This window comes from Atractosteus spatula, chromosome 12, assembly GCF_055471065.1.
Source record: "Atractosteus spatula isolate fAtrSpa1 chromosome 12, fAtrSpa1.hap1, whole genome shotgun sequence".
Taxonomy (NCBI): Eukaryota; Metazoa; Chordata; class Actinopteri; order Semionotiformes; family Lepisosteidae; genus Atractosteus; species Atractosteus spatula.
This window is the reverse complement of record NC_142717.1, coordinates 9,145,257-9,169,699: the sequence shown is the minus strand read 5'-3', so window position 1 is coordinate 9,169,699 and position 24,443 is coordinate 9,145,257. Positions and strand designations below refer to the sequence as shown.

The 24,443-nt window shown below is 33.6% G+C and overlaps 1 protein-coding gene across 1 annotated transcript in view; it reads left to right on the top strand.

Annotated features, from left to right (window-relative positions):
- Positions 1-23,275, top strand: part of fam135b (family with sequence similarity 135 member B) — a 67,211-nt gene extending 43,936 nt beyond the window's left edge. Inside the window, exons 5-20 of the mRNA XM_088929474.1 lie at positions 1,575-1,645; positions 3,220-3,393; positions 4,804-4,930; positions 10,044-10,197; positions 10,678-10,727; positions 13,246-13,401; positions 14,216-14,289; positions 14,997-15,151; positions 15,746-17,837; positions 18,356-18,522; positions 19,107-19,198; positions 19,493-19,590; positions 20,364-20,515; positions 21,525-21,635; positions 22,537-22,650; positions 23,064-23,275. Of these exons, the coding sequence (XP_088785600.1) occupies positions 1,575-1,645; positions 3,220-3,393; positions 4,804-4,930; positions 10,044-10,197; positions 10,678-10,727; positions 13,246-13,401; positions 14,216-14,289; positions 14,997-15,151; positions 15,746-17,837; positions 18,356-18,522; positions 19,107-19,198; positions 19,493-19,590; positions 20,364-20,515; positions 21,525-21,635; positions 22,537-22,650; positions 23,064-23,269 (3,993 nt within the window). The 3' untranslated portion in view covers positions 23,270-23,275. The remainder of the gene's footprint in view (positions 1-1,574; positions 1,646-3,219; positions 3,394-4,803; positions 4,931-10,043; positions 10,198-10,677; positions 10,728-13,245; positions 13,402-14,215; positions 14,290-14,996; positions 15,152-15,745; positions 17,838-18,355; positions 18,523-19,106; positions 19,199-19,492; positions 19,591-20,363; positions 20,516-21,524; positions 21,636-22,536; positions 22,651-23,063) is intronic.
- The last annotated feature ends 1,168 nt before the right edge of the window (positions 23,276-24,443 follow it).

Here is a 24,443-nt window from a genome sequence, read left to right as displayed (position 1 = left end):
TTTTTGCAATGATTAGATGATGTTGTGGTATATTATGCTTCAGTTTTCTTTTCATTAAAGCTCTTTAATTGACTTCCCATTTCTAAATGGGAATGCTTGAAAAGTCCAGCATTAGAGGTGATAATACATCTCATTACTGTTTTTTTTTAATTTGCTTCAACCTGTTTTTGACTTTATTAACACTGAAATCTTGAATTTTACTGTTTACTGTATGAATGAATATAATATAATATAATAAAATTAAATTAAATGTGGGGCAGTGTACCCAATGTACACTTTTGCTCTAACTTGAGTGAGATCCTTCACCCCAATTGCTCCAGTTCACTCAACTGTATGTGTATCCAATGTACCATTGGAACCAGCATTTCTGGTCATAATCCGTGAATGACCAGTATTATAAACTACATTAAAAACTATGCATCAACTACAGTATATGAGAATAGTACACAATTCTAATGTCAATTTGGAGTATTAATCTTAGGGGGTGTGTTTGTACAACAGAAAATCAATTTACAGATAGTTAAGAATGTTCTATTATGTATTAGTATTATGTATGAGAGAGGCAGGACAGACAGATAGCAGGGAATGGTCCTTCGGTAGCAGCATGCCGTGAGGCTGTATTGCTCGGTATGTGTAGCAGCAATTTATATAGCATCAAGCAGAGGGTTGTGTGTGTGCATTAGTGGTATGGGAAGTCAGCAAGGGATGCAGGCTGCAGGTTCCACTCGGAAGGGTAATGAGTGAGATCTAGGGACCTGGAGGGGATTCATTTGAAAAGCGAGCATTGTAAAACAGCCATTTTCTGGAGACATGCCGAAGGAGTGTGGTCCATGTTAACACTACCAATAGGAAGCCAAAGAGCAAACAGGTTGGGCACCACACCACAGATCAACACCACAGGTACTCTGATGAATACACAGAGAATCTGAGAGCTCCTAATTAGGGGAAGAGCTAAAGAAGTTTCCAAATTAGAAGCACACTTTGCTGTTGTCGTGTTTATGAGAGTGAACGGCTCAGCAATCCTATGTTCCATCCTCAAGCATGGAAGGTCGGAGGATAAAAGCTAGTGCTGAGGCATGAGAAGAAAGTGCCTGTATGTCGTGCTCCTAAAGACAGCGTAACATGACAGACAGATCTTTGAACCTGGGAAACTGCAAACAAAGGGCTCAAAAATCTTTAGTTAAGCTTTGCTCCAAAAGACAGTGTAAAAATATCTGGAGTCACCCTGCTTTAGCACCAGAATTCTAGCACTTTTCCCAAAACGAGGCAATAATATACTGTAACACTACTCTTGGAGGAGAGTGCATGCAAAAATAGGATATGAGGTCAAATGATAGAGCAAAAGATTTTCCTGGTGGTCTGTGGTAGGGTGTGCTAACTGAGTAGGCCGGTTTGGATCAATGCCCTTAGTGTGAGCTGCCTGATGTGATATCACATTGTGCATGGTTTATTCACAAATATCATTTTTGATGTTGTTCCACGTATTAAATTAAATTGTTTAAATGAAATATGATTGGATTATATTAATAATGCAATTCTTTGTAGCCTTTTACCTGTATTTTTTTCTTTAATAGGTAGAAGAAGCACTGAGTGAAGTAGAATTTCAACTCAAACTAGACCTGCACTTCACTGACAACGAACAGCAGTATGTAATTGTTTCAGTTTCCTGGACATTAGGCAATTGTTTTCCCACAGCCTTTCACACTTGGAAATTTTCTTTCCATATCATAAAGTATAATTTCCAGAACAGAACGTGTTTTAGGCAGTTTTAATTTAAAACATAGTATACTGTATAGGATATTTTTTTTGTGTTATGAATGCAACAGTCCCTGACCCCAGAGATATGGGAGGGATGAAAAGGAGGCAGCTCACTGTCTTCAGTATTTACTGGATTCTTTTCATAAAATGTCTTCTGCTCAAATTCTGATCATACTACTGGAATAATAACAAATAACATGATGAGAAATCATGCAGAATTCAAAGAACCTCTAGTGAGAACAAACCTTTAGCTTTTTTTTATTCAAAACAAAACTAGGGCCCTGATTTGTTCTGAGTGATAAGACCAATTTAAATGATAAAATCAATAATCATTTAGAAAAAAGTATCTGTTTTCATTATTTTCATCAACAGAGTAGTGGTAATTTAACATAATCAAAAGCGATGAGGTATCAGTTGTTTGGCCATAAAAATTTCCCTATTTTCCATTTATATCCCGTAGTTCATATTTAATTAATTTTTAAAAATATTGACCACACAATGTTTAAGCCAAACTTAAAATAATTTTAAATTACTTAAATAATTACAGAAATGATTCCTTTAGACATACAGTAGATTTCTTATTTTCCATCTTTGTATTATAATTATTTTTATGTTGTACTTGCATAACTCAATGCACTATGCTGAAATCAAAACATCATGTTTAAAGCACCCTACAGTATCTTTCACATTATGTTAATGTTACAGTTCAGTAAAATAATTTTCAATGTAAATCCCCTTGAAAAGAAGGTGACAGCCTTTTTATTATATAATAATATGTAAATTCATCTATATACAGTATATGCTAATACTTTTAGAAAACAAATGAAATCTAACAGAGAAGGATAATTTAGATATTTAATTCATTTTGTGCATATATATCATATCATATCTTTCCCCTTTACTTGTTTCTCTTACATTTCATAATTACCTCATTTCAAACTAGATGCACCAATATCAGAGAAGAGGTAACATTTAGTACCACACACTTCCATCCTCTCCTTTTCCATTTTTAGCACCTAGAGTAACACATTGAAAGGTTGAGTAGGTCCTTGCCAAGCTCAACACAACGTGCCAGAATCAGAGCACTCTGTTTTGATTATCGTTCCCAGCCATTACCAGTTAATGATCTGTATCTTTAAAAGTAAGATACTCTGGCACCGGGAGATAGTCTGGTTTTGGCCCATTAGCATTCGAAAAAAAAAGAAGAAAATTGACATTTCCGTGTTGACTTGGCGAATGAAAAGACCGTCTGCTTGTGAATGACACATCACACTATCAGAATCCCAACAACAAGGTTGTTCATTTCTGCCACAAATCTTTAAAGGCAACAAGGTATCCACTCTTTCCATTTCTAGATTTATGATTTTTAGTGTCAGATCTTAATATTTTACTTTTAATCTGAGAAGCAGGGAATTGTATCGCTTTACCCATTATAATGAGTTTTCTTGGTTGAATTTGCAGGTTGAATGATATTTCTTCAGTCCCTCTCATCAGCAGTCGGACACTTGGTCTGCACTTCCACCCACGGAGAGGCCTGCACCACCATGTCCCGGTTATGTTTGACTACTTCCACCTTTCTGTAATATCAGTCTCCATCCACGCTTCACTGGTTGCCTTACATCAACCATTGATCAGGTAGCATAACTCAGCACCATAGATGTTAGCAACGTGCAAATGTAACTTGATATTTATGTGCATGTTTTCCACAGTGCTTATATTTTTGTTTGCATTACTACAGTATATTAGATTTATTTGTACCTACTGTAACAATTACTAGCCTTCAAGAAAAAGAAAGTCCATTTGAAGTTCAGTATTTATATCTAGGGTGATACTCCATCAGATGGACACATAATTACATTCATCCGATTTTTTTCTTCCGATTTTTTATGGGATTAGTAGCATGCTTTGTCAAAAAAGATGCATGTGCAAATTTCATTATAAATTGTTGCTTGCAGGCATTGAAATGTCTGTAACCTGCCTGCTATAAATAAAGGCTCTCGGTTGGAGGGTTTTGTTGTCGGCTCTACAGAATTCCCAAGTCTTTCATGTACCACAAATCAATTTGCAATATAAGGACAAAGTACTGTTTACAGCTTATAAAAAATACCACTGAAATAGAATCCTTTTGTCAATAAGGATTTAATTTATCAAATGTTGAAAGAAGATGGAGGGATTTATGCCAGCTCTTCTTGCCTGTAAATAGACGTGATGGAAAATCCTCACAACTGGAAATATTCCAACACTTCAGCATGAAAGGATTGGTGTGAAAATTTCCTAGTATATAATATTAAAAGAAAACAATGTTATTATGACAGAGGGATTTCTAATGTTGCTAGAACAAAAAGAACCAAAACTTTTGCTTTGCTACATGCTGTACTGTATGTTAGTATGTTGGGACACATTTTGTTCAACTTCTGATTGATGAAATCTATTATACATTTAATAGAACACATCTCATGAAACATAATATTTTGTGACTTTCGCATGTTAGCTTTGGGGATACATGTACATTTAGATTTGTGGGGAAGTGCAAATGTCAAGTGCCTATTCTAGATGTCTAGGTTTTGAGTAAAAAAATTGGAATCATTTTGGTACTAGGAGGCTTCTGGGTTGCTGCTTTTATTGGACAAACTGTTTGAAGGATGATGGGACTATTGTTTGTGTTCTCCACCTAAATGTGTCTGTCAGCCCCCTCTAAATCTGAACTCTTTGTAGGGTGCTGTCAGTGAACATGTCGGCACTTTAACCAAGCATGTGTGTGTTATTGTCTGCTTCCATCATCATTATAGACAGGTCATTACTTCTTGTGGGCAGGGCAAATAATTAGTTCTCCTTGAAAAATAATCTCATATACTCCCCAAACAAAACCCTGCAGCATTTTTAAGTGATACAGTATCTTTGTAACTGAACTAGCTTATTAAATTCTATCTACATTTACATTTCTCAATTAAATATAGCTCATTCAGAATCCTGACTATTTAAACAAATTGTTTTAGTTTTTATGGCTTCTAGAACATTGTTTTGTTGTATTTTTTCTTCTTTCAGTTTTGCTCGTTCAGGAAAGAGCTCATGGCTGGGAAAGGGCTCTCCAGAAAATGGAACAGATCAGTCTGCTATGTCTTTAGAGAACCTCATGTTTGGGGCTGGATACTGCAAGCCTGTTATAACAGAGGTAAGATGTTAGCACCAGTGTAGCTCGTAATAAATATTAAAGTTCCTGACCCATTTTTCCTTTCATAGAATGGAAGATTGGATCTGCTACAGTAGGAGCACTGAGTTGGACAGCAGTGTCATAAGATGAATTATCATCAAATTAGTTGTAACAAGCAACAGTAACTTACTCTATTCCTCTAAAATGAATGCCACATTTGCACATTACTGAACTCAGTATTTCTCTCTCCAACTCAAAAATGAAATATATTATATTCCTAAACTCAGTTTTATTTCTGCTTTATAGTTTACACATGATTGCCACTTTACAAAGCTCTTGATGTAGCATTTTACAAGAGTCTTTCAACATATGCAAATCTAGTAGTCGATTGACCTAATTTAAAAGGTTTGTGCTGTTGGTTAAGGACCTCTGAAAGATTAATGTCTGAAACAAAATGGGGTGGAACAGGTCTTCACTTCACATGGGAGCAAGGTAGCTCATCAGTCAAACACCAGCCCAGCATAACGACAACACTAGTGAGGAAGATCATAAATTACAGTGTCCAGATTTTTCATTAGTGCCGTACAAACATTACTAACATGGCTTTTTTAATTCTAAGATCTCAGCGTGTCCTAATGTAACTAGTTTATTATTTTTCCCATGTTTACAAAATAAAATAATTGCATTATTTCAATAATAAAAATGTAAAAGCTAAATTTGTGAGAGTTTTATCTTTAAAAGGTCAAGTCATGCAGAATAATATTCAGATTCAATTTCAATACAGTATACCATTAAATGAGCAGCCTTATACAAACTACAAATGCATTACAATTTTATAGTTATAAAGTACAGTAATAGGACATTTGAAAAGTACTGTATGTAGTTAATGTAGTCAAAATAAAAACCCATAACCAAAAGTGGTCAACACAAAACATTGATTGCATTTATTGTATTATTGTACCTTAAGGTTAAATAATTACCTTATAATACAAAAATTCTTTCACATGAATAAGAACATTGCTTTCATTGAAACCACTTGGGGCGTGTCCCAAATGCCACACTAAGCCCTAAGCTCTTCCTCCAAGTCAGCACTTCTGTGACGTAGAACAAGCTTGTGGACAAGCATTCAAGGGTGCACCATTATTTAAAGGGTAACAGGACATCCTTGCATGATATCACTCATTGGTTATAGCTCACTCTCAAAATACTTGCTGTTGTTGCTGCTTTAAAGCTGCTTCTTTTCCATTGGCTAAGTACACATTGGCAGAGAATTTTTAAAATAATTTTTCATCCTCTGCATGAAATTGAATGTCTCGTCTCTGCACAAAAGTAGTGACATTAACGTGTTCATTCATGTTGAGCAGGTTTGACGCAAAATAAATAAACTAAATTAGGAAAACCTGGCAGTACAGCTCTCCATTTATTTAAAGCTTTATACCTTACATTACATCTTTCCCAGTACAGAAATGACAGTATGAGAAATATATAACGTTCATTTACATGAAACGGGATTGATCCAAAGTAGGCAAAGTAAAACAAATATGGTAAGCTTGGCAAAACCTCAGAGCTTTGTACTATTAAATACTTAATCTTTCCATGTACAAAATACACAATACAGTAGGTAAACAAATTCATCAGTCGAAATGGGGAAACAAATAGTAGCTTTATGTCAACACTTCATATCTAGAATAATTTTAAATCTAAAGTAGATTAATTAAATTTTGTTTATACAGAATGTAAAATATTATGAATTTTAAAAGTGTGAAAAAGTTCACTTTTACCTATACTTGAAATTAGTAAATACTAATACTAATATTCTCCATGGCAATTTCATTCCACTTTAATAGGTTAGAACATGAAACATCACCATTCTGCAAGGAATTTGGGGTAATTACCTTCAGTAAAGTCTACACTGATGTGGACTTCAGAGAAAGGCTCATAAAGTGCTCATTAGGGGTGCTCGTGAGCAACCTTTTGAAACACAAATTAGAAATGGTACACACTAACAAAGACTTGAGCGAGAACACGCATGTGAAGGGCATGAGACCACAAATGTGCATATTGGGACACGGCCTTATACTATATCTATAATGTTTTTAAAGATAAAAGTATGCTTTTTGCCTTCCTGATAACAATACCATCCTTCCTGATGGCAATGTTTTTTTGGAAGACATTTAAACTATTGTAAGAAATTGTAATTTGAAGGTTTCTAAAAACAGTATGCAGCATAGTAATTTTCTGAAACCTTTTTGATATAATGCAAACATTTGAAAGTCATGAAAATAAAAGCCACATTAACAGTGTTACCTTGCAATTTTAATATTCCGTAATTGCAAACAGAATGACCACCATTCACAATCTTTGCTGTGTAATTAGAGTTAAGAAAAGAAAAAAAAATGTGCAAACTTATTTTTATTCCCAAAATTCTGTTAGAGTACATTTTACATTTCTAGACATACAGTGGCATCTAGGACAATTTATAGAAAATGTTAGAAAATATAATATTCTAATGGTTAAAATGCTTTAATTGACGGTGTGAGATATTTTTTTTTCTTGGACTGAAAGCAGACACTATAAATTCTAATGAGAGTTCTTTTGCCCTCTCTTCCGGGTTTTTACACCAGTGTCCTGTGGGGTGGTTTAATAACGAGGCGGTTGAGCTGCACAGGGGGGCCCTTTTGATCACAGTAATGAGTCTGGGTTTACCATGCTGTACCTGCAGGTGAAATTTGTATAGTACAGTCCTGCTGCTTCCTGCTTTATTTATGTAAGAGTTCTACCTGGAGCTGCCACGTTTCTAGTGCTTTGTAGTTTAACTGCCTTATAACCTAGCATTTGACTGAACAAAGTTTTAAAGAAGTCCCATTTTATTGATTTTTGCACTTTTTCAATAATTCCAGCAGTATCAGCTAAATTGTAATGTGTTCTACTGTATGTAACAATGAGGAGAGATTTAATTTATTTTTTCTGTATTTCTTTTCCTTTGCTGTTGTTAAAGTTATTTGCTTTGGTCAACAACTTTCATAACACATGTATTACTGCTATTACTAGAAACACCATAGGATACTGATAGATAATTGGATACATTACAACAATATTCTGATAATATGCATCATATATTTATTAAATATATGATGGTTTGTTTTTCAGGCATATTGCATGAAACCTTTATTCAGTGCTAAAACATATACAGTATACTGTATTTTGTGTAGCTATGATTCACCCTTGTCTGTTACCTTGATTGAAGACTGTGGTTCCTTATGGTATGTGGTATCTTACCCTTCCCTTGCGGACCCCCAACATACCTCTAAATCTACACTTACAGTACTGTATATCTGATTATTATATGATTATTACAACTAAAATTTGGCACAAGGATGTGGTAAGAAGGGCTGCTGTTAAGTCTTAGATAAGATTCTGGGCATGGGCATTTTCTGTGTGAATTTTGCATGGTCACATGGGAATTTCCTCCCATTCCAAGGACATGATTCATTACTCTACACTGACCCTGTTAGCCAACTATTAGCCCTGTCTCGCCGTCACTCATGGTATACAACATCTAGAAGAATAAAATCTAACTTTGTTTTCTGTTTTAATATTTAAAAATAGTCTGTTTGTATAGTATTTTGTTAAACTCTGTGAAAGTCCCACCCTGGAATAAAGAGTTTTAACTACAGTGTACAGTCCTTAGTTTATTAACAAATACAACTGAATAAAAACTCCCACAGAATATGATGTAATGGTGCATAATTTTTTTCTATTCTATCATATATTTAAAGCTACTGTATGTCCTTCGTCCTAGGAAAAATAATTAAAATGCAGCCAAAGTCAGAGTCCTTTGAGTTACGTAATACCATGCCACATAAGCACTGATTTTTACAGTTGGACACAAGCTGGGTTTAGAGAAAGCATACTACCAGTTCACTGTTTGATCGTAATTTATTCACTTCCTTAAGATGCTACACATATTTTTAGATGTTGTACACACATGTTATATGAAAGACAGACAGTCTTGGTTTCAATGAAAGGAAAGAAAGGAGCTTATGTGTAATAAATATTATAGTGAAAACAGTTTTATCACAGCATTAGATACAATACAGTATATGTAAATTGGGCTTGTACAGTACTGTATATTTCATTTTATACTGCATTGCCTTTATAGATTTAACATTAACATAATAAAAATATTACATCTGAGCACAGCCTTCATGACGTGCTTCTAGAATTGTATTAAATGGAAAACAAAGCAAACAACACAAAAAAGTAGACAGTGAAGAAAGTCAAGCTATCCAAAACTGATATAAAGTTTCTCATAATAAACACTCAATGTGATCTTGCAAATACAATAAGTAATGGATGTGTTGCTGTTTCAGAAACATTTGTGTAAAACCTGGAAAGGTCATCTACCTTAATAGTCTAGTCTCCCCATCCATTTATTCACACTGGTGCATAATTTATTATCATTACATCATAATACTTCTTATATGTATTTATGTATTATTTTTAGGAAACATATAAATTATGTATAACATTTTGTAAAGTTATTGTCTACAGTATGTTATACTCTGTGTGAAAAAGGAAGGTTTCCTTGTAACTCAAAATTTCTGCTCTATAGGTGGTACCAGGAACTTTGAGTATATAAATCAGACCTTGGTCATTCTGAAGAAGCAGGGCCAAGGAAGATTGAGATTATGTGTGCCTATATGAACATGGGTCAGAAATACTTTAACTCGATTTTACTGCAAAACAGATGAACCTGACATCTGTGAACACTAGGGATCAGATGACCATTTGGTAGAGGGTCCCTATGACAGTATAAATGTAAAACAAACTTATACAGTATATTAAATACAGTAGACACCTTCTTTGAATAAGATAAACTCAAGCATACGTGTATCTTTGTAGATAAAAAGCATATTTGTATATCTGTGTGGTTTATTCTTCTTTATTTCTCTCTGTACAGCACATTACTGAATGAGACTTTCAAATTGTATTTAACACCTGAAGGCCATATACATAGTGTACTAGGAAAATGGAAATTATTATGACCAGTTAGTATTATAGACTTAATTTTTATTACAGATGTTGTGTATCCATATTTAAATTATTATTTTTTGCCTTTGTGACCCTATAGGGCAGTTTTTATGTTGCCTCAGAAAACTGCATGCAGCGTGCACACACATGGCACAGGAGACTTTGTCGTCTTCTGCTCTCTGCACACAGAGGTCTACGCACCTACTTCATCGGCCTAATGAAAGAAATACCTGACCTGCCTCAAGTGGAAATAGGTAATGTTTTAATATTATTTGGAAAGAAATTGTTTTCTCATTAAGAGTGCACAGGCAGCAAATTAATCAATAGTGTAATGAGAAACTGTACTGTGGCAATAGGAATAACTACTGTAGATCCGAAAGGCAATTTGCCTTATCACTATGTCTCTCTCTTTTCTCTAGTTATATTAAAAAATAATAATTTGTTAAAATATGCTATGTAGTTATCCACACAAGCCAATTAAACCAATGTCAAAGTAAAAAAAAAATATAGTAAATTATAGAGTGAATTGAAAGGACTACTCATTGAGAACCGGTGTGTAATGTACAGGTACAGTAGTTTATTTTGGCAGTCTCCTGAGAGGTAGCTGAAGATGAATTGTGTTAATTGAGTTTTAAAATGCTGTTTAATCCCGTTTTCCATCTGTTGATGTATTTCCTGAATATCCTTGCTATTATTACTGCATTTCAATTTTTTTTTTCTGCTTCTGTCTTTAGAAGAGCTCCCCATAGAGGGAACCTTAACTCAGCTTTCCATTGAACTGCAGGTTAGTTCACTAAAAGAATGCCTTCTCTGTGGCAAAAACAATATACAGTACTGTAGGTCATAGGTCCAGTATATGAAATAATGGTACTTTTAGGTTGCTTTCTTTAAGAGCAATATATCTGTGAAAATTGTTCAATGATTAATCATTTGAAATAGTTAATAGATCCATTAAATTAAAACTAAACAAAAAAAAATGGGGGTGTAGTGATGTGATGTCTAGAAGTTTGAACATCTTCCAGGAGTGTTTTATGGCTATTAGGGATCATTTTGACAGAGTTGCAAGCCTTACAAATCTCTCCACCCAGATTTTAAATATAAAATATATTAATATAACAACAGAACATGCATAACAAACTGACAAGAGTAGTTTTGGTACAAATGGCTAACCTTTCACTAAGGGATGACAAAGATGTGAATAACTTAAAACACGTCAATGGTAACATTTAATATTGCCTACCTCATATGTTAATCAGTCTCATACAATTAATTAACACTAATACTCTCAAAGACAAGCAAATACAGTAACTGTTGTGAACTAAATTTTTCCAAATGTGTTTAGAATAGTTTAACTTTTGAGATTAATTTATGTGAACATTGAGGATTTACCCATGCAATTGATACACCGTCAGGCTGTTCAGCTGAGAGACTGAGCGGGGCTGGGTGTAATCTTTGCTGGCTAGCTCTGGGACTGCTGTACACTTGGCAGTGGGAAACAGCAAGAGAGTTTGTTGCTGAGCTTGATGCTGAAGACATGTTGCTCGTGGATTCCTTGTTAGAGTAGAGATAGGCTTGGCTTCCCAATCAGTTTGTGTGCAACGTCTGACTCATTCCATTCGCTCCAGTGAGACTGGTGCAGAGACCCTACTTTGTACTGAGCTGTATAACTCTTATAGAAAATACATTGATATTCAGGTTGTCAAGAAATGATTGAACTATATTATTTTCTTTAATCATGTGAAATTTAAAATTGGCAAGCCAATCACTAGATGTCTCTTGTGTAGAGTGAATCTTGGCAGATTTCTGTTTATTTACAGACTCATTCTGTCTTGGCCTGGCATCTTGAATATAAGTTCATTTTCCTGACTCAGACAGCAGTAATTGCAATCACATGGTTGATTTATCATATCATAATGTTTGCTTATTATAGATCATCCAAATCGCAATATAATATACATTTATTATAGATATCCGCATACTGCTTGATGCGTTAGTCTGAGACCTTATCAAAACTAGTTTAACCCAACAAACAGCACCTCTGTCTCTGAAGAATTCTGCTTCTGTTTTGGAGTTCATACCCTTTGTGTATTTTGTAAAGCTTAACCTTATGTCCAAGAAGGCTGCCAATGACTTAAGCAGCTGAGTTAATTCCAAACAGTAAAGTATACTCTATCCTTTTATATACTGTACATGGTCTAGCCAGACCAATTAAAACGTAATTGAACAACTGAAATGGTGATATTAAACATAAATCAAGTAGGAGGTCTGCTGTGTTATGTACTAGTACTTCACCTTCTGAGTACCCTTTCTGAGCATTTTTAATGGCATTCCTCCTTCCACCCCATCTTCACATTTCCAGCACCCTCCCTGGTTCATTCCACACAAGTGAGGAGGATTTTGTTATTATTTTCCTCAGCCAGCCACATTAATGCTAAATATTAAAATATTAAGTATACTGTCCCTATATGTTGTCTCCTCATGTTAAATAAAATTAAATCAAACTTTTGAAATAACATAAGCAGATAAAAAAAAAATCATAGCTAAGGAAAGGATATTAGGAGTACAAAACTTAGTCAGTAAAGAGATTACTGTACAATTTTTTATTTAATGTTTTCCTTTAATTTTTAAAAGGCTTTTTTTAAAAGCACTTTGTAGTGTGTTGCATTACAAAAACGAATGTATTCCCTGTTCCAATGCAGTCTGACAGATTTGTCCAGAACTTCAGAAACTATAAACCAATTGTGGCACCTGTAATTTTTTTATTATTCAGCTAACCCACATATTCTTCAATATCACAGTGGTTTGAACATTTGAAGAGCAGTGCTATTATTGTTCTTCATACTCTGCTCAATTACTCTTTCACTGTACTCAGCATTATTTTCAGCATTATAATTTTCTAGAACTCAGCTTCTCTGAAGTCAATCTATATATATACTGTATAAAGAGCCTATGAAACAGCACTGGAAAAAAGCTGCAGTGCCACCCAGTGTACAAACTCAACACAGAACTGTGGATTTCAAGAAAAAGAATTCATGATTGCATTCAGTATGGAGATTTAGAGTGCATTCTTGAGGAAATGGGAGTATATTCCATGTTAAAAATGTTTTATTAACTCATATATTAGAAAATCAGAATAAATCACTTTCTCTCCAAAAGAAACATTAAATTAAATTCAAACTGCTTGAGCATTAATTCCACTGTATTTACAATGTGAAAAAAAATGTTAAGATAGTGAAAATAACTTATGTGGTAAGGTATATGCCCAATGAAATATATTGCCTAACATTTCTTCTCTCCTGCAGGTACAGAACAGTCATGATAAGGTAGCTGAACAGATCAGCAGAGATTTAACCCAGCTCTGTTCCCACCTCACGGCTCTCTGGAGCCAGTTTCTTGAAACCGTAGTTCCTCAGGCAGAAGTTATGTCTTACTTGGCTCAGGACCATCACACATTAAGGGTAAATATAACATTTCTATTTTTTACACATTTGTGTTACATATGTCAAGTATGATATACTGTAAGTCTGGCAATCATAATTGAATTGTCTTTCAATTAGCTTTATAAACAGTTGAAGGTCTAATAGGTTGATATGAGTTGTGTTATCCTCAATTTTAAACCACCATTAAATACCTGCGTACTCAAAAAGTTGCATTTATAACAAACTGTATTAAAAAAAGGTTTCCTAGAAAAGGTTATTCAAGCTTTGACAAAACTTGTAATACATGCTGCAAATGTATAATGTAAAAATGTCATTTTTGGAAATGTTGATTTATATACTTTATATAGACCCACTTTCTTAGTAATAAGGTGCATATACATGTACAGTGCTAGCTGTTGCAATATTAATTTAATGGTCATATTTTTTTTCAGAATAGCACAGATCTTTACTTTTTGCATTTAAGTATGATGACAACAGTTACTTTAGCATTTCTGTTATTGCAGCTACTATCAAATAATAAATGCAGAGGAGCATGTTATACAAAGGTTTTTTGTACTTGCTTTTGCCAATACACTACATTCACCAGCAGAGAAATTGCACCTTAAATTGTATTTTGGAGTGCATGGTATTTTTCTTTTTCACCTCATATATAAACTCTGCATCTTCTACTGCAAAGGAAATGAGCAACATACTTATTTTTTAGCATTGTGTGACACGAATGCTTTATAATTATTCTGTTACTTATTTGTGTTTGTAGTGGAGGCTATATTTAGTATTTAAGGATATTATTGGCTCTATTATTATTGCAGATGTAATCTTTTTTTGCACCCAGGTCAGAAGATTTTCAGAGGCATACTTTTTTACAGAACATCCCAAAACTGTATCTCTAACATTTCAAGAAGAGCTGTAAGTATTTAATTATTTTTTTCAGATATATTTATTTCACATTTATTTAAATTGAGTCCTTCCCATGTAAGTGGGTCTGTAAAGGTTCTTGGTTGCCCTCAGAATCATCTGTAGTCACATATTAGCTGACTGTGACTGTTATAACCAATCAGCAGTGTATTGTTGCCTGAGCAACACTAGGACTAGATGGGCTTGAATCAGGTAGTTTGTCCTCAGCTGACACTCAGTTGCATCACCTGTCATATGCTGCATACTTTAAAGTGTCAGTGAAAAGCACATCAGTCCTCCAAAAGCTGTTGGTAGGGCACAAGAAACAAATGGCAAATGATTCAGTAATAGGACTGTCAGAGTGGATAAACAATTCCAAATTTGAAAGATAATAAGAGAAGAATTCACTAGCAGTGCTTACATGTGAACCTTTTTTAGAAGTATTACCTGTATATCTTTATTTCAACACAGAAGATTGTTTTTCCAATAAGTACAGTACAGTATATTGTATTTATAAATACACGTACTAATAAGCATGTTTGTATATGTTATATTTAAGTACATACTGTATGTATAAAAGCTGTCTGTATTTAAAAAAAGTTATTAAAGTGTATTCATAGTGATATCATTAAAATAATAACTAAAATGTTTTTGATTTTGTTTAATATGATAATATTATGCATGTATAATATAATATGCAATTTGTTTGTGTGGAAAAGCATCCAGAGACACAGCCAGATTGCATCAGAGGTGAGAGGATCAGAGTACCTCACAAGGATGCCCCCTTTACCAGTGGAATGTCTAGATATAGATGGGGATTGGAATACTCTTCCCATTATTTTTGAAGACAGATATGTAGACCTTCCCAGAGCAGGTCAGTTACACATTTTTCCCTGTTACAGTATATCTGTTCAATTTACACATAACAGCACAGTTACGTATCCAAAACAATTGAATACTTGAATAGGTACTTTAATAATTGTATGTTTTTTTTGTTTATTCGTTATTGGATTCCCATGTACTTTATATAATTTTGCTGTTGAGTTTTAACCTTGTGTGCATTTTTTTCCATTTTTAATCTAGGCTTTAGTTCTTATTTTGCTTTGTAATATGAAAGGCCCAAGTATACAGTATAATGAGCACATATAAAACTCATACAGTATCTACACGCACTCCATTTTATATAATGTAAAAAACACTTTAAAAAGATTAATAATAAACTGTTAAAATGAATACAGTATAAGACAATAATTGCAATCCTTCTCGTTTTCAGCTTTGTTGTTTTGATTACGTTTTTGTCAGAAATGTTAGTGTAACAACTGAATATTTCAGTCACGTATGCTTTGCTATCTTGTTTTTTAAGAATTCACATTTTGATAATTTGAGACTTTTTAACTTGTATTTGTCTGCATGTATGTATATATTACTGATTACTCAGAAGTGTAATGCTTCAATTTTCTTTCTATAGATCATAGTTTGGACAGTGTCACATTGTCCTCACCACATGTGCCAACTTCTGATGGAAATGCAGAGAAGGCATCTTCAGATATTGACGCCTCTCCAGCTGCTGATATCACTGCATGCTTAACAGCAGAACATGCTTCTGAAACACCAGCAATAAATGAAAACCTTTCCAACAGTGAGGGGTCTAAAGAGGTGCCATCTTATGTTTCAAGGATAGGTGAACTCCAGGAAAGCAATAATAACTTCAAGAAGACTCATCCCTCACAAGATTACTCAAGTGATTTTGAGCTGAAGAAAGCAGATCATATGGAGCTTTTGTTTAACAAAACAGAAGAAAAGTCTAACACGGGTCTGAAGTATATTGAGGTTAGGCCTAGTGATATAGACCCTTATAGGGGAGATGCAGTCATTGTAGTAACATCAAATGCAATTGCAGATACCTGTAACACCTCGGATCACATTCCTGAATGTGAAAGAGAACCTGATAGCAAAGTTTTTATTAATATTGATCAAAATGACACAGTTGAGACTGATGTAAATGCATCTCAATTAAACATTTTAGATAATATGAATATGAAAGAAGCAATGCAGCATCCTGAGTTTAAAGCTTATGGGAATGAAGACATGCTGTTAACCAGTTTGTCTATCACAGATTACCCAGCTTCAGACCATAGCAGGTCTCCAACTGTGTCCAGTGAATGTGACACAAGCAAAGAAGACGTAAACAAAGCAGGAAAGATACCCTGTGGCAGCAACTTAAAAGTCATGAAGAGATCTTCATCTGTTATTTCGGATTCAGGGATTGAGAGTGAACCCAGCTCCGTAGCATGGCCAGACGTTCGCATCAGACCACAGGATTTCTCCAATGACCGGGATATTTTGCAACATTTGGTGAGGAGGCATGCTATGCATCGCAACTCTTTGGAAGGCTGCCAGACTGAGAGTAATGCAAGCTTACCAAGCGGAATACAGGCCTCTTTAACCTCCATAAGTTCATTGCCTTATGAGGAAGAGGAACAGGAGATAGAGCTCAGTAAACTGACAAAGTCAGTCTCTGCTCCACAGATCAGTAGTCCAGAGGAAGCTGATGAGGATCAAGAAGCTGCTGAACAGCATCTTGACACAGAAAGTGACATAACAAGTGGCTATGACCCAGAATGTTATGCTGCTGTGGGTGCAAATGCAGTCAGACAATTTGATCATCCAACTGGAAATCATTCTTCTCTAGAGGATATTCTAGAAGGTGATATAACAGAATGTGCGGTATTTAAATGGAAGACCTGTACCGATAAAAAGGAGATTATACCCTATGTGGAAAGCTATGAGTACTCAAAGGATACTCAGAGACCTGCTGATCTAGAATTGGATAAGAACAAGTTGAACCCTCAAGAAGCTGAATCAGTATTAAGTGGTGTACCAGAGGTAATGCTGTTTCAAAAATTTGTTGATGCAGATGAAGTTAAAAAAACAGTTTTTTCTGAACCAATTGAGAGTAAAGGAAACTGCAAAAATGGTAGTGTGTCAACATCTGAAGATATACTGATATATAGCCAAGAGCTACCACATCACAGTAATGAAACTCATCTGCTGGAACAAAAAGAATGTCTTATGAATGAGACTGGAACATCCATTAACACCAGGGACAAAGACCCAGCCAGTGATGTCGAACCAATATTCCATCACATTGAATTGAATGAGCATGATACAATATTGCAAGTGGATCAAGATCAAGTGCTTGAGCAAAATAAGAGCCAAAATGAAATCCAAGGAACTGAAAAAGACAATGTTAACTGCAGTGGTGGTGAGAATGATGACTCTGAGCACCAGCTTTTTGCTAGTCAAGGAAAAACTTCAAAAATCCCGAGTTCAGGGTTAGCATTTGTGAACAGAAAAGTGGTTGAAGTAGTTAATTTGTCAGTGTCCTGTGCCCCTACATGCCTGCCATTTTCATCCGTGCTCAGAGATTCACCATCTGTCAGTGGTATTTCAATGAGGCAAACAGCATCACCCATCACTAGACAACCCCTTGGATCCTTTGGTGTAATATCTTCCAGTTCTTTCAGTACTGATGAAGAAACCAATGAGAGAATGATACAGTAAGTGATGTCTTACTACATGGCAAGTCAAATGACAGTGCAAGTTTGCAGAACCTGATATAGTTTAATATTTCTCATGATTTTTGCTGCATTTTTCCCAAAGAACTCTTGGTTAAATGTTTGTAAAATCCAGCTATGTGAGGCGGCCAGAAATTTCTATTCTGTCTTGAAAAAGAAAATCAGTGTGCAATGGTGTATTAGCTTAACAAGGTCTGTAAAGCAGTTGAGTAGCAAGCAATTATGTAGATAAGGAAGCAACCAACAAATCAGTATAACATGTCCCTATATTTTTGCTTACACCAACTTCTAATAAAAATAAATGTAACAAAATCCTATTCCAATTAAGTTACTCTGAATTCTTGAGTCCTATGGATCATACAGATATTTTGAGAAGGAAATTTAATGTCTATTAAATGAAATGTGTAAAAACGCAATCTTAATGCATGGTGTTGTTGTTATATTTTATTTTACTTCAAATTTTCTTTTTAATCCTTTTCATTTTAATTTATTTTGCGTAGTTTCTACAAAGCCAAAGATGACTTGCTGAATGAGATGAACTTTCAGGGCACTATGTACAGTGATTTGCCCCAGTTGGCCTCCGAGGTGCCATATTTCCCACCTGAGGAGGAGGATGAAGAGTTTGAGGATGGAATTCACTTGGTGGTCTGTGTCCATGGATTAGACGGTAAGACATGAAAATACGGCAGTAATACTTGATAAAATAACAAAAGCAGTGACATTTGTTAGTTCAGACTGTGTATTGTTTGATATATGTGGAATACTACACATCTTTTTCAAATTACAAATTTCAAATAACTTCTCTTTAAAAGAGAGGTGTATAATTCGCTATGCTGTGAAATAGCTTGAGGAAATTTAATAAGGAGAGTGCGCCCTCTGGTGGAAGGAACTAATTTATATATTAATGAATTTCATTCAGCAAGGTAGAGTAGTACTGTAGGTGTCAAATTACTGTATGTGCATCTATTTCAGCAAAGTTTTTGTTATAAGCAGCTCCTTAATTTTGGAATCCACTTACTGTAACTAATTAAGAAGATTGCATTATCAGAAGTCAACCATGGAACATTCTATAATTATACAAACCCATTTGTTAGCTGTTATAAAAATATAATTACAGTAAATAAAATATCTGTTTGAACGTTAGATTTTATTATTAAATAACTAAATACATTTTAACTTGAAATTACTTTTGTTTAAGGTTTTTAATTATTTAAATAATTAAAAGAGCACATTCTTGATGTTGTCTTACAGGAAACAGTGCAGATCTACGCCTGGTGAAGACATTTATTGAGCTAGGTCTTCCTGGATCCAGACTGGACTTTTTAATGTCAGAAAGAAACCAGGTATGTCAGATATTGAAACATAGTTGCATCCAACATGACATTGTGAAATAATTCTTCAAAAGCAGTTTAAGAAAAGACTGTAGAACTTAATCAATCTCATCTGCTTTTGACCAAAATATAAATTTAGAAAATATTTTTAAGCCTATTATTTGTTATTGCCCTGATCATGTTTAATATTAATTTAAGCCACTTTATGTTAAATATCCGTTACATTGGCCTTTGACTGTCTGCTTTGTCAAAGACAGAAATATAAATCTTTATTTTCCTTGTTTCATTTATTTTCTTCTTCTACAGGCAGATACATTTGCTGATTTTGACACAATGACAGACAGACTATTGGATGAGATCATTCAGCACATTCAGCTCTATAACCTTACCATAGCCAGGATAAGGTAATGAAGAAACCACTTAAGAGCTTTCTCACACTATCATATGCAAAACTCACATTTAGTGTAGAAAAAATAAAAAAACTGGCATTTTTTTCAGAGGCTTTCATCATAGCATTGGATTCACAAACTAACCCGTACCTCCAGTATACTCACTTAATAAATATGTTACTCATTATACACATCTTTGAAATTCTCAAAGTATATGAATTACAACAGTGCTTCTAAACCACTAAACCAATTTGCACCAAATATATATATTTAAGAAATATTTTATTCATTCAAAATCAGTAAATAATTTGTATATAATAGCCGTAAATATCAATTTAACATTATAAGACTGTCTCTAATAACTCATATTAAATAAAAAGGAACATTGTTACATATACAGTAATCGGAATTAATGTAATGTTGTTTAATGGATAATTAAAGTATACTCAAATTTCCCAATACCTTAAATATTATTTACAGCTGTTTGTTATAGGTTTATTTTATATTCTTTTTTAATGTTTGTATTTGAAAATACCACTTTAAAGTAATAGAATTATATTCCACATATTAAAAATGAACAGAGATGTTCTTTGGCACTATATTGCCAAAATGAACCTTCAAGAGTTACGTAGCAGTGAAGTATTCTATCTGTACAGTGCAAAGATTGTAATGTTTTTATCTGTAAAAGAAGATGCAAAGTTTCAGAAGTATGTGAAACAAAAATATATTTATTGTAAATATTTATCTTTTGTGATTCATTTATTTAATCAATTGTGTTACCCTTACAGTTTCATTGGACACTCCCTGGGTAATGTCATAATCCGGTCAGTGCTGACTCGTCCCCGGTTTCGATATTACCTCAATAAGCTTCACACATTCCTCTCCTTGTCTGGCCCCCACCTAGGAACTCTCTATAACAACAGCACTTTGGTCAGCACAGGTAAAGCCTTAATCAATTACAAATCTCCAATTGTTTGAGATTAAATGGATTTTAAAAATGTAGACAAGAAAAAGTACAATTGTCTGTATGTTATTTGTTCTGATCAGATTGTACATATTATTTTGACTTAGATTTTCAGATCACACATCAGGACCAATTAATGGGACAGATGATTCCAAAGTGTCCGCAAACTTTTTCTCTGTCATAAGATGTTAAAAGAATATTCACTATTGTTCCAAATGTTCCAAAAGAAATAAAACTACAAAAATGTTTAAATTACTTGTATGTATTCTTTACACAAGTGTACAGAATATTTTAGAACTATGGTTAGCGAATCGGGCTATTCCTGCTAAAGAAATGTCATTATTTTCTATCCACTTTCATCCTGTGGCATTCAGAGGACTCCCTATTTAGGAACAAAATTGATAATAATATACAATAAAAACTGACATATCTTACAACGAGAAAATAACAAAAACATTAAATTCTCTACTCATTGTAAGCCAGAATGAAAATTGAAATAACAACATTAAAGGTGTGCTGCCTAATTAAAAGCCTACTAGAAAAAAATCATCTAGTCAAAGTATTCAATAAATTGGAACATACACAGTATGCTAAAGCATTCTGAAATAGTAGTAGTAGTTGGTCTCTAGGCAATTAAACAACATTATTGATCTCACTTGGTTATTATTACCACTGGTTTCTTAGTGATTCAACAGCAACCTAAAATGCCAGGTGTGTCACTGTCATTCTAGGTTAAAAAAATATACACAGAAACCTAGCCTCAGGATTATAGCTTGGATTCTTATGAAAATGTATGCACCTGTTGTATTTTTTGGTAGAACAGTAATAAATGGTTATGAATTTAGTTATAAGGTATAGAGCAACTAATAATATTTTATGAAAGTATGCAAGCAATAGAAAGTCTAGTCAAAAGAAGCATAATGAGTTGTTTTTTGTTTGTACTGTACTTAATGATGAATTCTCATCTACATTCTGACTAATTCAGGACTATGGCTAATGCAGAAACTGAAAAAATCTGGATCACTTTTACAACTGACCTTCAGAGATCATTCAGATCCTCGCAAAACCTTCCTGTACTTGTTGAGTCAGAAACCAGGTATGTGAGGAACAATGAAGCCTTAAAATTATATATTTTCACATGCGGTAGGTACACCTGAAGAAGATACAGATATTATGTATATATTATTAATATAATATATTAATATATATTAATGCCTAGATTATTTATTTTGTTAAAGATTTGTCAGAAACATATTTGTTTTCTGTTTAATATAGAGATGTGTTCTTATACAATATAACATCAGAGCTGCTGAAAACAGCCAAAGAATTGCAAAACAGTTTTTAGAAAATATTTCACAAAACCACATCTGTTGTGTGTGGTATTCTTGAGAGTAAGAGTTGTTATCCCCATCAAAAATCAGTTCCATTGTACAGGTATTATATCTGTGACAATCCCTTTGTCTTGAAACATCTTACCCCTTGTCAACCATCACAAACTGGGCTCTAACACAGAGTTGAAGTTTACAGATTAATTTTAGTTTACAGTTTATTAAGTTTACAGGTTTCTGCCACTGCCCATTGAAGTTTCATGTAAAGTTTCTTTTTAACTGCCTTTTGCACTTTAGTCTACCAAACAAATTGTGTGAACTCCAATGTAAAGAACAACGAAAAAACTAAAAGTATCATCAGGAGATTCTACCTAAAAAACAAAAGAATGTTTTCAAAATCTCCTATGAAATCTTGTGAATCTCTTGTCTGACATACCACAGAAAAGTATTTTGCAGGACAAATTAATCTTTTGCAAATGATTAAAAGCAAATCACAAACACAAGAGGTAGAAAATGTACTGCTACAGTATATAATATCATATTAAATTTGCCCAATAGATATAACATAATAATTTCATTGTTACTGCTAGGTTTTAACATATTAACAATAGAGAAAGCACTTAATTCTTGCCATGTTCTCAATCAACACGTTTTTAATCTTTGTTTCAGGACTACAGTATTTTAAAAATGTTGTGTTAGTGGCATCTCCACAAGATCGCTATGTTCCCTTTCATTCTGCTCGAATAGAGATGTGTAGAACGGCACTGAGAGACAGAAGTACAGGTATGATTGCATTCTGAAGATATTTTTGTTGTTAATACTGTACATCCATATTGCTCTCTTGTTCTGTGTACACCTATATATTTAGAGTATTAGAGAGCATGCAGTCCATTCTAATCTGTGAAAATCAACATCACGATAAACAAGTAAGCCTCAATATAGGTCACACTTTAAAACCTTCAATGACATTTATTGTTACTATGAATCCCTTGCATGTTGTAGTAAATTATTACTGAACATTACCAGTCTAAAAAAGAAGCTGCTCTAGATGAGTTAGCAAATCTAGCAAATCCTTATGAGTAATAGTTGGATAAAGTGATTCACTGGTAAATATTATCCAGCACAACATACCTTGGATAAACAACATGAAAGAAAATTCAATGATACATTTTAAGACTTATTTTCTTCTTTTTAAGGTCCAGTATATACAGAGATGATAAATAATCTACTTCAGCCCTTGTTGGACGCCAAGGACTGTACACTGATACGTCAGAATGTATTCCATGCTCTGCCAAATACCGCCAATACTTTGATTGGACGGGCTGCTCACATTGCTGTATTAGATTCTGAGCTTTTCTTGGAGAAATTTTTCTTGGTCGCTGGACTTAATTATTTCAAATAGGATTTTTCTCAGTTATAATCATCCAGTTTATATCCCAAATTAACTCGTCCAGAAATGAACTGTCTCCAAGAGTCTGTACATAGTCATAATACATTTATAAAAATTAGCTTTAAAGCAATCATTTTCATGCACATACTGTAAAAAAATTATGTAAGTTATAATAGATGAGAAAATATCCTTATCTTGTTGTCTTCGTAACTTTGTATGGTACAGTAAGAAAGAACATTGAAAATAAAATTACAGTTTTACATTTTTTAATTACAGTTTTCCCCTTTGATAGGCATTTTGCAACCAATCTGATTTATATGTTATACAGTATTGATATTTCAAGACTTTAATTAAAATAATTCAAGTTATTTAATATCAAGTACATACTATAAAATATATTATTCTTATTGAAACTTCATTCTTCTCAATACCAGTTTACTGTACTTGATTCTTTAAGAAAACCGGGATGTCTCGTACAGTTAATTTTTGGAGTACCAAAATTCATGCTCTGAATATTCGCTACAATTATTAAGTAACATTAGATTAAAATTAGGGTAGAATATACATAGAACTATTTGATTTGGCATTTTATTACAACTACTTGCACTGTATAACTAATAATATTACAAAAAAGATGGTGGAGATCATAATTTAAAACTAATAAGAATATAATTGTGGGTAATGTAGCAGAATTTTACAGTGGAATGTTTTATGAACTAGTGGACATTTATTAATGAACACCATCTTTTGTTAGCTCTTTAATCTTTATACCTCATATACATATGTATGTACTTTATTTAGAATCATATATATTGCACAACATTTCATTATGTGGTATACTAATGACATAATCAAGCCAAATCATAAATGGAAGTATTATACTCATAAAAAGTGATACTTTCTAATTTTATGTACATCTTATTACAATACATGTGAGATCCATTAGTATATTTACTTAAAAATTACCCTTAAATGCCTTAAACTTTTAAAAGGCTAAAGAGTTCAGATTTGCGGAAAGTATTGATTGAAGGTACTATTGCTTTAAAATATTTGTGGGTACTTTACCTACAGTTTTATAACTCACACCATAGGCATGAAAGAACACTGATATTAATTGCTGACAACTGAAACAAGAAGATCGAAAATGATTGCAAGCTTTCATTTCATTTTCTATTGAATGATAGGT